General features: G+C 39.8%; 1 protein-coding gene and 1 pseudogene across 2 annotated transcripts in view; both read left to right on the top strand.

Moving 5' to 3' along the window:
* Nucleotides 1-14,841, top strand: part of OXSR1 (oxidative stress responsive kinase 1) — a 91,922-nt gene that overhangs the window by 42,529 nt on the left and 34,552 nt on the right. For both annotated transcript variants that reach the window (XM_057705509.1, XM_057705510.1), the window contains one exon: nt 5,388-5,443. In XM_057705509.1, the coding sequence (XP_057561492.1) occupies nt 5,388-5,443 (56 nt within the window). The remainder of the gene's footprint in view (nt 1-5,387; nt 5,444-14,841) is intronic.
* Nucleotides 6,617-13,256, top strand: LOC130835041 (tetratricopeptide repeat protein 19, mitochondrial-like; annotated as a pseudogene).

Raw genomic sequence — 14,841 nt, 5'->3', positions numbered from 1 at the left:
CTAGCCCAATGCCATGTTTTCTGTTTACAAGTGGATTTTAAAGCCTGAGTTCCCTAGCTATTTGGGGGAGTATCGCTGTTCTGTCTCCCAAGGCTTACTGTTCTGCTCTTAAGTGTCCTTTTTATTTCTGAAGCTTGAAGATTTCCTTTTCTTTATTTCATGTTTAGTTATGTGGCAGTTTCCCTCCCTAATTTATCCAGCATTTCTTTGTGTTTGGAGCTGGGGAATGGTGTGTCTTGGGGCCAAGCCCTGGGTAGTAAGTAATGAAAGTCTCTGTTTGCCATGTTGCTGGAATGGAAATTCTCTTGCACATTAAATCAGAGACCCTCAGTGTTGGCTTCATATTGAAATCACCTGGGAAACTTTAATAAGTACTAATTCCTGGATCCACTGCCAGAAATTCATTTAACTGGTCTGTGATGGGGCCTTGGCATTAGGACTTTTGAAAGTTCTCCAAGAGATCCTAATCTGCAGCCAAGGCTAAGAACCCTACTTACACTTGAGCTGAGATACACTGAGACTACAACAGGAGAAAGTTGGGTTAAAGCTGTTTACTAGGAAACAGAGATGGGTGTTTTTAGTAGGTTTTGTTACTTCTCCTGTCTTTAGAGTCCAAATGTTATTTCAGGTATATGTGTGTTTGTCTGGTGGATTAGGTCAAATAATTTTACTCTGTCTCTACTGTGTTTTCTCCTTGACCCCCTAGGCTTTAGAGGTTTTGACTAGGGTAAATAGGTCTCTAAATTAGACTTATACTTTTCTCTCTGTATCTATGTACCCAAATATTTTTTCCATTTAAAGAGGTTAGCTTTAACAGAAATGGTAGATATTTAGTCAGTTTAAGATGCCTAAATGTAGTGTATTTTCTAGCTTTTGTCTTTTTTTTTTTTTAATATGTAAATTATTTATTTATTTATTGGTTGTGTTGAGTCTTCGTTGCTGTGCACGGCTTTCTCTAGTTGCGGCTAGTGGGGGCTACTCTTTGTTGTGGTGCTCGGGCTCCCTATTGCTGTGGCTTCTCTTGTTGTGGAGCACAGACTCTAGGTGCGTGGGCTTCAGTAGTTGCAGCACATGGGCTCAATAGTTGTGGCTCACGGGCTCTAGAGCACAGGCTCAATAGTTGTGACACACGGGCTTAGTTGCATGTGGGATCTTCCTAGAGCAGGGATTGGACCCATGTCCCCTGCATTGGCAGGCGGATTCTTAACCACTGTGCCACCTAGGAAGTCCCCTAGCTTTTGTCTTGATTCATTTCTTCTCTTGGCCTTTTTCACGTTTTCCAGAAACTATTCCTATTGATGAGTCATAAAAATTAATGGGGAGAAACTTGTATTGTATACTAATGAGAAAGTCGAGTATGTCCATGATATTCCTTTTAATTTTAAAAGGAATTTGTAACTTTGGTGCAATAGTGACATGTGAGAAATGGCATCAAGCTGAGAAAAACAAAACTCACTGCTCTTGTTATTTAAGAGTGGTTGGAGGATTTAACTGTTTGGGCTATTGAGTTGCTTGATGTCCTTTGAGGTGGAGTAAAAAAGGTTCTTTAAATAAGAACCTTTTGATTTGATTTTCAGATATTTAGTTACATATCTTTTCCTTGAAACGTTAGTTTGCCCTGTCGTATGTGAGGACAGACTGTGGTGTGTTTAATTGTCCAGTGAGCCATTTAGCTTCATGATTTTCCTCTGCTTTTATTCTTGGAAGCTGTACTATAACTTGCACTTTTGGTTTGAAAAGGGAAACACGAATTGATTATCTGGGAAATTGATCAGGAAAGGTAGTCACCCAAAGTGTAGGTTCTACTGAAAATGTATTACTGTTTCTTCACTTAAGACAAAACCTTAGAAAACATTATTTGAATGGATAATGTGACTATATGGCTTAAAAATTCAAATGGTACAAATGGTGTGTGATAAAAAAACAAGTGTTCTCAATATCAGCTGTACTAAATCATGATGATACTAGGTACTCTTGATATGATGTGATAAAAATGGCACTTCACTTCTGTGGTTTTCCTTCTCCAAACTCATATCACTGGTCTAATCATGAGGAAAACTTTCATACAGATTCCAGTAGAAGGGCATCCTACAAACTACTGGACCATTACTCCTCAAAACTGTCAAGGCCATTAAAAACAAGGAGAGTCAAAGAAACTGTCACAGACAAGAGAAGCCCCTAAGAAGACATGACATCTAAATGGAATATGGTATCCTGGGAAAGAAAAAGGACATTAGGTTAAAACTGAAAAATCTGAATAAGTTGTAGACCTTAGTTAATAGTAATGCATCAATACTAGTGCATTACTGTGGCAGGAGAACCATACTAATGTCCAGTGTTAATAACAGGAGAAACTGAGTGACAGGTGTATGGGAACTCCTCTGCACTGTCTTCTCAATTTTTATGTAAATCTAAAACTGTTCTAAAAAAATAAAGTGTTAAAAAAAGTCTCCTTCCTTCACTGAACCAGTAGTACCCTAGTCTAAAGGGAACCACTTCTTGCCATTTTCTTGTGATTCCTTTGAGAGAGATTTTATGCCAATCTAAACATACTGTATATATATCTCTCTCCCTCCTGCTTAGCAAAGAAAGACAAATGGCAACATGATGTGTGTAGTATTCTTATTTCACTTAATGTACCATAGTTTCACTGGTCCCCTGTTTAGATGATAGTTAGTTGTCCTATTTGATTACAACATACTGTTACAACATACTGGTTTATAAGCCTTTCTTTCTTCCTTTTTTTTTTTTTGGCTGTGTTGGGTCTTTGTTGCTGCACATGGGCTTTCTCTAGTTGTGACAAGCAGGGGCTATTCTTTGTTGCACGGGCTTCTCTTGTTGCGGAGCACGGGCTCTAGGCGTGCGGGCTCAGTAGTTGTGTATAAGACTAATATTTGGAACAGAATTAAGAGGTAGGAGTTGGGAGCTGGCATGGCAGGAGGGAACAATTAATTTTATTTTGGTGTTTAGTTGGATTGATTGATTTACTACTTCACATCTTTTCAGAAACAGTCAATTTTTATTTTAGTGTTTAGTTGGATGGATGGATTGATTTAATGATTCACTTACCTCCATAAGAAGATTTAAGGCAGGTTGTCTTCTATTTAGTTATTTAAATCTATTTGATGAGTATCTGGGAGATGTCCCCGATGCACTAATTATAATACTAAGTGTAGATGACACAGAGATATACTAAGATACAGGCCCAAATATGATTCATGGTGAAATGAGAAACACCCAGAAATATGATTATATTTTTATGATCTGTACTAACACTGTATGTTACAGCCTGCTGCAGAAACATTGAGGAGGAAGTGACTAAACTATACACTGTTTTTTCCATTAAGTTTTAGGTATCATTCCAGATGAGCTCAGAAAAAGGAGTTGAAGGTTCATGGTTGGCTTAGTTGAATGGTCTTTGTCACCAAGGGAAGGAAATATCCTCAGTTCTTTTCTGTTCATGGTGTAGACTTTAGGTTTGTAGGATGAAGTGAGCCAGCCTCCCTTCTAAGCCTCTGGGAAGAGGTCCTATAAATTGCTTGGATTTATAGCAGAAAAAAATACTCAGTAACATGATTTCCTTATGGTTCAGTGTATATTCAGGAAAGGTATTGTATACTCTTGGTATGGTGACGCTGCTACACACAGTTGTGAAACTGTTGTTCATCGTTTACCAAGGAATGGTTATATCTAAGGATAGAGGGAAGAAGAAAGGGACAGGGAAGAGATGAAGTGTCCTTTCACTGGTTCCTTTTCCTGACGAACAGGCCCTTCTTCCATGAGTTTGCCTCGCTTTTCTTTCTTGTCTAGCTTCAAGGCCTGGCTCTCTTTTGTTTATTTAACCATATTTATTTTTAATTACGAAACAATAGGTGAGTCCATTCCCACAAGACAGTCAAACACTGTTCCCCTTGACTCTGATCCCACTTCTCTCCACTAAAGGAACTAAATTCATTTCTCTGTGTTTGGTGTGCATGGAAAGGGGTGTGTGTGTGTGTGTGTGTGTGTGTGTGTGTGTGTGTGTGACAGTAATGGTGCCATACAAAATGTACTGCCTGTTTGATTTGTTCACTTAGCAGTATGTATTATGTATTAGAGGGCATTTGAAGTCAAAATATGTTGATTGACCTTAAATCCATTTCATGGATGTAACAGAATTAATTTAACCTTTCTGCTGTTCTTGGCTCTCTAGCTTGCTACCTTTTTTGATTTGTTATTATGAACAATTCTGTAGACAACCCCCTTGTACATTTTGTGTACATTGTGAGAGTTTCTCTAGGTTATCAAAGAAGTGGATTACTCATAGGAATTTAGGGATTGTAAATTCTGCCAGATGCTACTGACATGTTATTGTATAAGAAAAACAAGTTGTAGGGACTTCCTAGGTGGCGCAAGTGGTTTGGCAGGGGACATGGGCTCTATCGCTGGGCCGGGAACATTCCACATGCCATGGAGCAATTAAGCCCATGTGCCACAACTATTGAGCCTGCACTCTAGAGCCCATGAGCCACAACTATTGAGCCTGTGTGCTGCAACTACTGAAGCCTGCGCACCTAGAGCCCGTGCTTCACAACAAGAGAAGCCATCGCAATGAGAAGCCCGTGCACCACAATGAAGAGGAGCCCCCGCTCGTGACAACTAGAGAAAGCCCGTGTGCAGCAACAAAGACCCAACGCAGCCAATAAATAAATAATTAATTAAAAAGTAATTAATTTAAAAAAGTTGTAGATTTGAATGCATAGTACAGTATCATTTATGTTGGAAAAAAAGGCCAGATACATCACAGGAACATATTTTATTGACTTGATTCATAACAGTTGAAAATTTTGGAGAGAATACTAGACTTGAGAACAGTGGTCAAAAGAAACTTTGGCCTTTTCAGTGATGTTTAGGTTTTTATAACAGGAATGTATTTATGTATCACTTGAGTTGCTACAGTTACTAGTAAGAATATAGAGATGTTTAAATAATTTACATCATGTCTTTGTGCTACAGGCATAGAATAGTCCCTGTTTTCAACCACATGCTGACATTTAAGAATTTTGATCATATATTAGGATGTAGAAAAAAATCAAAGTATTTTAAAAAGTAGATAAGGTGAGAGTAAGTGAGGGTCCCATTCTTTGGCCACTATTATCTCAATCAAGTATTTAATAACCTTGGGTTTTCCAGATTTTATAGTAAAAGCTATATGTCATGGTACCTTTCTGTTTACAATGTTTGGATTCTAGTGCAAGTGACTACAATTTTTAAAATTCTACTGTTGGCCTTAATACCCTTTAATGCAAAACAGAACATTTAAATATTGATAGTGTTGTGGTGAATGCTTAAATTATGTGACTCCAAAGAATAGGTGTTTTTTAATCAGTAATTTCTTTTTCTTAAAGAGATGTGAAAGCTGGCAATATTCTTCTTGGAGAAGATGGCTCGGTGCAGATTGCAGGTAATGATTAGTATTTCTTTTTATTTTGGTTTAACGGTTGATAGAACCACATTACTTATCTTTTATGTTTTCTTAGTCAGTTTTCTCTTTTGTCCCCTGAACCATCTCTGGTCAAACATACTATGTGATACATCCCTACTGACTCTCAAGATATCTTCCACTACTCTTCCTCCATTTTCAGTCTTAGGCATTTTCTGACTATTACTCATTACCTTACAGTTATCCACTCCTTACCCCCATTAGAGTTGTCTTCCGTGGGTTCTCATAGCATTCTTTACTTTCCTTTAAAGGAGAAGTAGTCAAGAAACCTCATTGCACTTAAGGATAAATATGCTATGGCAGGTGATATAGAACTGCTTCTGTCCTAAGAGAATTGGGGTATTTGCCAATTAGGAAGAGGCATCTGAGAGGTGGGAGTATACTTTTGGCAGATTCAGAGCTAAAGAGATAAGAATCAGAGTCCAGGGCCTGTCAGTGTTGCTATCCTGGTGAAATGCCCCGTCTGCCAGGGTGAGACTCCAGAATGGGTGAACTGCAGGGCTGTTGAGCAAGCAGATCATCTGAGAGAAGCTCAGCATGGTCCCACACAGCTGGAACAGTCAGGTAGTTGTCGGGAGGAAGATAACCACCCAAACCTTGAATTATTTCTTCAGCTTTAGAAGATAATTTAGGCACACATCTTCATGTCCTCATACATCTTCATGTCCTCACACATCATGTTCTAACATAAAGAAAAAGATTGATAAATCTGGCTCCTGTAAAATTAGCAACTACTGTTCATCAAAGAACAGTCTGTCACCACTAGTAAGTAAAAAAGCAAAACCACAGAGTAGAGAAGGTATTTGCAGCAAGAATAGCTTAACAGGGGGCCCAAATTTAGAACATACAAAGAATTCATTAAGGAAAAAGCAGATAATCTCAAATGAGGACATCAAAACATAAATATAATAAAAGGTGTTCAGCCTCACTAGTTAGCAATTAAATGCAAAGTAAAATAACATTGAGATACCATGTTGTACTGCCTGACCTAGCAAACACATCTGACAGTACTAGTTTTCAGTGTGGATGTAAAGCAAGGAAGAATCTCACCTTCTGATGGTGGGAATATAAACTAGTACCGGCACTTTATTAAGCTGAAGATATGCATACCTGGAGACTTTAGCTGCTAGGTGTATGGCGTAAGGAAGCTCGTACTTCAGTGTGCCATAGTGCTCATAAGCACTGAAAGTTTGAAACAGTCCTAGGCCTTCTGTTAGTAGAATGGATAAGTAAATTGTAGTGAATTTATACTTTGGAATACTATATAATGATGAATAGAACTACAACTGATACAAAAGCATTAAATAAATTATAAAATCATAGGGTGAACGAAGCTAGTCAGAATATATAGCTTGTGATTCCATTTATGTAAGTTCAAAACCAGGCACAATTATGCTGTATTGTTTAGAGAAGCAAAATCAAGTGGTAAGGAACTAAAGAAGAGAGAATTCTGTGAAGATGGCAGAGTAGGAAGCACCAATAATCTTTTCCCCACCTAGACAACAACTGAATTGGCACAATCTGTCTAATATAACTATTTTGGAATTCCATTGATTGCTTGAAAATTCCAAGGCAAAACTTGGAAGATAAACTGTAGTTAATTTAAGTCAGTTTCAGAGCTGCTGACTCCTCACCCCTGAGCCACATGGCAGGCAGCTATGCACATGTTTTTGGAGCAGCTTGCACACAGCTTGCAGGAACCAAGGTGGGCAGAAAGGACCCTGTCCTCCAGATGGCCAGCATCTGCTCTGATTACTGAGTGCTGCTTCTGATCACAGAGGTACAGACAGCCATTGTTGTTACAGCTCCTCCCTTCCAGGTGATTTCCAGGGGACTTTAACAAGCCATCGCCTTTTTTTCCTTCCCTTCATTTTTCTCTTTTCCCCCTTTTTGGAGCCAGACTTTAAAGACTAGGACATTAAAAGACAACTACAGGGACTTCCCTGGCACTCCAGTGGTTAGAACTCTGTGCTTTCACTGCCAAGGGCCTGGGTTTGATCCCTGATCAGGGAACTAAGATCCCACAAGTCAAGTGGCACAGCCAAAACCAAACAAACAAACAAAAAAACTACATTTGCAAGGAAAATTGGAAATTGAATGCTCACTCCCAGGAAAAGGTGCAGAAAAGATCTGAGAAGACCTTAAGTTTACATTCCAGGCTGATGCAAGCTTGACACAGACACAACCTACAACAACCCCAAAAAACAAAAACAATAACAAAAAACAGCGAACCCTGGAAAAGGGGGAGAATTTGATTTCCAGAGTTACCATATTATTAGATTCAAATGTCCAGTCTTCAATAACAAAAAAATCACAAAGCATTCAATGAAACAGGAAAGTATGGCCTTTTCAAAGGAAATAAATAAATCAACAGAAACTGAAAAAGGCCTGGTGGCAGATCCACTAGACAAAGACTTTAAAACAACCATCTTAAAATGTTCAGAAAATTGAAGGAAGATATCAGAAAACTCAAAACAACAATGTATGAATAAAATCTAAATGTCAATAAGGAGAGAAAGCCTAAGAAGCAATCAAAAAGAAATTCTGGGACTTCCTAGGTGGTGCAGTGGTTAAGAATCCTCCTGCCAATGCAGGGGACATGGGTTCGAGCCCTGCTCTGGGAAGATTCCACATGCCACAGAGCAACTAAGCCCGTGAGCCACAACTATTGAGCCTGTGCTCTAGAGCCCGTGAGCCACAACTATTAAAGCCCACACGCCTAGGGCCCGTGCTCCACAACAAGAGAAGCCACTACAAAGAGGAGCCTGCGCACCACAATGAAGAGTAGCCCTGCTCTCAGCAACTAGAGAAAGCCCGTGTGCAGCAACAAAGACCCAAATGCAGCCAATAAATAAAGAAAGAAAGAAAAAAAAAAGAAATTCTGGAGCTAAAATGTACAGTAACTTGTATTGTGAAATGGAAAACTAACTAGAAAGATTTAAATGAAGATTTCAGCTGGCAGAAGAAATAATTGGTGAACTTATAGAAAAATGAAAATTATTAAGTCTGAGGAACAGAAAGGAAAATGACTGAAGAAAAGTGAATAGAGTCTGAGGGACCTGTTTGTGTACCTTTAAGCAGACCAACATATACATTGTGGGAGGCCTAGAAAGAGAAGAAAGGGGCAGAGAGAATATTTGAAGAAATAATGGCTGGAAACATCTCAAATTTGATGACAGACATGAATATAAACACCTGAGAAGTTCAGTGATCTCCAGCTAAGGTGGACTCTGAGAGACTCACAGAGACACACCATAATCAAATGTAGGAAAGACAAAGACAAAGAATCTTGAAAACAGCAAGAGAGAAGTGACTCATCACATACAAGGGTCCTAAATAAGGTTGTCAACAGAATTCTTATCAGAAACTTTGGGGGCCAGGAGGCAGAGGGACAATATATCCAAAATGCTGAAATAAAAAAGTGTCAGCCAAGAATCCTGTATCCAGTAAAACTGTCTTTCAAAAATGAGGGAGAAATTGAGACATTTCCAGATAAACAATAGCTGAGGGAATAGACCTGCCTTGCAAGAAATGCTCAAGAGAGCCTTGCAAGGTAAAATGAGAGGACCGTAGGCAGTAATGCCAAGCAGTACAAAGAAATAAAGATTTCAATAAAGGTAACTACGTGGGGATGTATGAAAGCTAGTATTATTGTAGCAGTGGTTTGTAACTGCACTTTTTTATTTTCTACATAATTTAAGAGACATACATTACTAAAAACAGTTATTAGTGTAAAACTTGGTTTTACAGGAACATTGTTTTGTAACGTCGTCTTCTTTTCTGTGTGATTTAAGAGACTAATGCATTTAAAAGAATGAGTAGCTGGTGGTTTTGAGCACACGGTTTATTAAGATGTAATTTTGTGATGACAAAAACAACCGAAAGAGGTGAGGACCACACTGTGGAAAAGGGGAACTTTCGTAGGTTATTGAAGTTAAGCTGATGTATTTAAATTAGAGTGTTAAAACTTTAGCATGGTTAAGTATAATCCTTATGGTAACCATAAAGAAAATAGCTCTAGAATATAAACAAAAGAAAATGAGAAAAAATTTAAGCATTTTACAACAAAAAATTAAGCACCAAATAAGTAATATCGGAAATGAGGGACAAAAAAAGCTATAAGTTATATGAAAAAGATAACACAATGACAGAACCAAGTCCCTCCTTATCAATAATTGTTTTAAATGTAAATGAATTAACTGTCCAATTAAAAGAGAGATTGGCAGAATGGATCAAAACATGATCCTACTATGCTGTCTATAAGCAACTCACTTTAGATCCAAAGACACAAATAGATTGAAAGTGTAGATTGAAAGTGAAAGGATAGAAAAATATATTCTATGCAAATAGTAACTAACCAGAAGAGAGCAGAGGTGGCTACTCTAATATCAGACAAAATAGACTTTAAGTCAAAAAAGGTTACAAGGTGGCGGTGGGATGAATTGGAAGATTGAGATTGACATATATACACCGGTATGTATAAAATAGATAACTAATGAGAATGTACTGTATAGCAAAGGGAACTCTACTTGGTGCTCTGTGGTGACCTAAATGGGAAGGAAATCCAAAAAAAAAGGGAATATTTGTATACATATGGCTGATTCACTTTGCTGTACAATGGAAACTGACATAGCAGTAAAGCAACTATACTTCAATTTAAAAAAAAGTTACAAGAGACAAAGAAGTACATTACATATTTTTTTTAACTTTTTATTTTATATTGGAGTATAGCCGATTAACAATGTTGTGATAGTTTCAGGTGCAAGGAGACTCAGCTACGGCTGTATCCAGTCTCCCCCAAACTCCCCTCCCATCCAGACTGTCACATAACATTGAGCAGAGTTCCTTGTGCTATATGTGCTATACAGTAGGTCCTTGTTGGTTATCCATTTTAAATATAGCAGTGTGTACATGTCGATCTCAAACTTCCTAACTATCCCTTTCCCCATCCTTCCCCCCAGTAACCATAAGTTTGTTCTCTGAGTCTGTGAGTCTGTTTCTGTTTTGTAAATAAGTTCATTTGTATCATTTCTTTTTAGATTCTGCATATATGGGATATCATACAATATTTCTCTTTCTCTGACTTAAGGAAGTACGTTACATATTAATAAAAGTGTAGATATAACAAGTAGATACAACAGTTATAAATATTCATGCACCTATTAACATACCAGCAAAATATATGAAGCAAAAAGTGACAGAACTAAAGGGTACTGTAGATAGCTCTGCAATACTGAAGGGAACTGTAGAGAGCGCTATAATAATAGTTGGGGACTTCAGTATTCTACTCTTAATGGGTAAAACAGACGGAAGATGAGAAAATAGAGGACTTAACATATTGACCATCTAGATCTAACAGACATATATGAAACTCTACCCAACAAGAACAGCATACACATTCTTCTCAAGTGTCCAAGGGTCGTTTTCCAGGATAGGCCATATGTTAGGCCACAGATTAAGTGATATCATCTGACCACAATGAGGTAAAGCTAGAAACCAACCACAGAAGACCAGAAAATTCACAAATTTGTGGAAACTAAACACACATTTTCACAACCAATAGATGAAGGAAGACCTCACAAGGGAAACTAGGAAATACTTACACGTGAATGAAAACAAAATCACAACTGTGCCAAAACTCATGGGACACAGTGAAAGCATTGCTAAGGGACAAATTTAGAGTTTTAGATGCTTTATTATAAAACAAGAAAGATAGCAAATCAATAACCTAACTTTACAGCTTAAGGGACTAGAGAAAGAAGAAACTGAAACCAAAGCTAGCAGAAGGAAGAAAGTAATATAATTTAGAGTTGAGAAAAGGAAATAGAATAGAAAAGCATTAGAGGAAATCAATGAAACCAAAACCTGAGTCTTTGAAAAGATCATCAGAATTGACAAACCTTTAGCTAGGTAGACCAAGAAAAAAAGAAGACACAAATGACTAAATTCAGAAACAAAAAATGGGGACATTACCACCAATTCTACCCAAATAAAAAAGAATTATAAGATGATATTGTGAACAATTGTACTGCAACAAATTGGACCCAACGCAGCCAAAAATAAATTTAAAAACAAAAAACAAAACAATTAGGCAAGAAGGAAAATAAAAGACATTCAAACTAGAAAGAAGTTAATTTATCTCTGTTTGCAGATTGTATGATCTTATATGTAGAAAACCCTAAACATTACATAAAAACCTGTTTGAACTAATGAATTTTGCAAAGTAGGATACAAAGTCAACACACACAAATCAGTTGCACACTTCCCTGGTAGGCCAGTACTCACTCCCAATGCAGGGGACCCGGGTTTGATGCCTGGTGGTGGAACTAGATACCCCATGCATGCCGTAATTAAGAGTCCACTTGCCACAACTAAGAGTCTGCATGCAGCAACTAAAGATACGCATGCTGCATTGAAGATCCTGCATGCTGCAACTAAGACCCAGCTCAGTCAAAATAAATAAATTTTTAAAAATAAAATGGTAACCTTTTTTAAAAAAATCATTTGTATTTTCTATACTTAACAATGAACAATTTGCAAAAGAAATTACAAAACAATTCCGTTTACAAGTATCATCAAAAAGAATAAAAATTCCTAGCAGTTAACTTAATCAAGGAGGTAGAATACTTGTACAATGAAAACTATAAGACATTGCTGAAAGAAATTAAAGAGGGAGGCCTCCTGAGGGCGGCGGGGCGGGAGGCCGGGCGCCCGCGGCAGAAGCGCCGCAGGGCCGAGGGGCAACGCGCGGCCGGGGCCCGGGCCTGCTGCCGCTGCTGGCAGGTGAGGGGCGCGGGCTGGCGGGCCGGGAGGGCTGAGCGCGGTGACCTCAGCGCCCCTTCCCGCAGCGCTCGCCTGGTCCTTGAGGCCCGCGGCGCAGCGGGAGCGGCGGGGCGCGGGCGGGGTGGCGGCCGGGGACGCGGCGGCCTCCGAGATCACCCAGCTGCTGAAGGGAGCCAAATTGTGCATCACAAAGGATGAGCCAGAAGAGGCAGAGCTACTTCTGCATGGCGCCCTTCGCCTTGCCCGCGAGAGCGGTAACAAGCAGGCCATCACTTACACTTACAATTTGATGGCCAAGTTAGTGTTTATACGGGGTCAGCTTGAAAATGCAGAAAAACTTTTTAAAGCAACAGTGAGTTACCTGCTCAGAGGGAGCATGCAACAGGAAGACAATGCAATAATAGAGATCTCGTTAAAGCTGGCCACAATTTATGCTGCTCAGAATAGACAGGAACTGGCTCTTGCCCCCTACGACTTCTGCATTTCAACTCTGGAGGGAAAAGTTGAAAGAGAAAAGGAATTATCAGAACACACTGTCAGTGAAAGAGAAAACCAACACCCACCTCCTCTTGGGCACGTGCCTAGACACCTATGCCCGCTACCTTCTGTTCTCCAAGCAGCCCGCAGAGGCACAAAGGATGTATTAAAAAGCTTTGCAGATTGCTGAAGAAATACTAGGAGAAAGACACCCACAGACCATCGTGCTGCTGAGCGATCTGGCCACCGCCCTGACGCTCAGGGCTGCTCCGACGAGGCCTGTGTCCACATGCACAGGGCGTCCGACCTGGCGAGGCAGGCGGAGCACCCGGAGCTCCACGTGCTGCTCAGCAACCTGGCTGCGGTCCTGATGCACAGAGAACGATACACCCAAGCAGAAGAGATCTACCAGGAAGCCCTGACGTGAGCGAAGCTGAAGAGAGACGAGGTGTCTGTGCAGCACATCAGGGAGGAGCTGGCTCAGCTGTCAAGACAAAGCAGACCTTTGTCGTAGCCTTGCTCCAGGCCCTTTGTTGTAGGGAATTTCTAGTCATACCTCTTATTCCAGCCCCCAGGGCGCCCTCCTCAGCAGCTTGAGTCCCCTCAGCTTAGCCTTGGTAGAGGACAGGCTGTAGACACTGCATATGCTTTTACAGTGTATGAAGCATATAAAGTGTATAAACCTTTTGTTTTACAAAGGTAACTTCCCCCCGACCTGATTTGCTTCTAAGGATGGATGTCAGTTGGTGCTTTCCTTTGTGACAGATGGTCGGGTAGGTGCTTCCGTGGTGGTCCCAGCAGAGCTCTAGATTGAGAGGGGCCAGTCCGCCCCTGGGGCGGGTCTGGCATTTCAGCCAGGCATCTCCCCCATGAGATGATGGTCCCCTGACTCGCTGCCTTCTCTCATTCTGTCGATACCTGACGGGCCAGAGCCACTGGGCATCTATCTCCTGAAGCCCAGGTGGGACTTGGTGCAGTGTCTTGGCATGCCACCAGCCCGAAGTTCTAAAGTGTGAATTAGGCACTTGGAAGTATAGTTTCCTTTTGATTGTAAATAAAAGTGAACTGTTAAAAAAAAAAGACAAGAAAAGAAATTAAAGAGGATGTAAATAAATGGAAACACATCCCCCCTGTTCGTAGATTGGAAGACTTACTATTGTTAAAAAGTCAGTACCACCCAGGAGACTTCCCTGGTGGCACAGTGGTTAAGACTTTGTGCTCCCAGTGCAGGGGGCCTGGGTGGTTTGATTCCTGATCAGGGAACCTGCTCTCACATGCATGCCGCAACTAAGAGTTCACATGCCATAACTAAGGAGCCCTCAAGCTGCAACCGAGGAGCCTGTGAGCTGCAACTAAGGAGCCCACCTGCAGTAACTAAGACCCAGCTCAACCAAACAAATATATATATTTTTAAAAGTTAATACTACCCAAAGTAATCTATAAATTCACTGCAATCCCTATCAAAACCTGAATGCCGTTTTTTTTTTGCAAAAGTAGTAAAAAAAAATCCTCAAATTCATATGGACTCTCAAGGAACCTCAAATAGCCAAAACAGTCTTGAAAAAATAATGAGCAAAGAAGAAGGATTCACACTTCCTGTTTTCAAAATTTACTGCGAAGCAGCGGTAATAAAAACAGTATGTTATTGACATAAAGATAGGCATAGAGACCAGTGGAACAGAATAGAAAGCCCAGAAATAAACCCTTGTATATATGGTCAAATGATTTTTGACAAGGGTGTCCAGGCCATTCAATGGGGAAAGGACAGTTTTTTCAACAAATGGTGCTGGGAAAACTGAATATCCCAGTGTAAAAGAATGAAATTGGAGCTTTAGCTAACACCATATTCAAAAAGTAAATCAAAATGGACCTAAGTGTACGGCCTAAAACAATAAAACTCTTAGAAGAAAACATAGGGCAAAAGTTTCATGACGTTAAATTTAGCAGTGATTTCTTAGGTATGACACTAAAAGGCACAGGCAACAGAAGAAAAACAGTAGGCAGACTGGATTTCATGAAAATTAAAAACTTTTGTACATTAAAAGGCACTGTCCACAGAGTAAGAAAACAACCCACAGAATGGGAGAAAATATTTGCAA

The sequence above is a fragment of the Hippopotamus amphibius genome, chromosome 13 (assembly GCF_030028045.1).
Source record: "Hippopotamus amphibius kiboko isolate mHipAmp2 chromosome 13, mHipAmp2.hap2, whole genome shotgun sequence".
In the NCBI taxonomy this organism is placed as follows: Eukaryota; Metazoa; Chordata; class Mammalia; order Artiodactyla; family Hippopotamidae; genus Hippopotamus; species Hippopotamus amphibius.
This window is presented reverse-complemented; position numbering and strand designations above follow the sequence as displayed.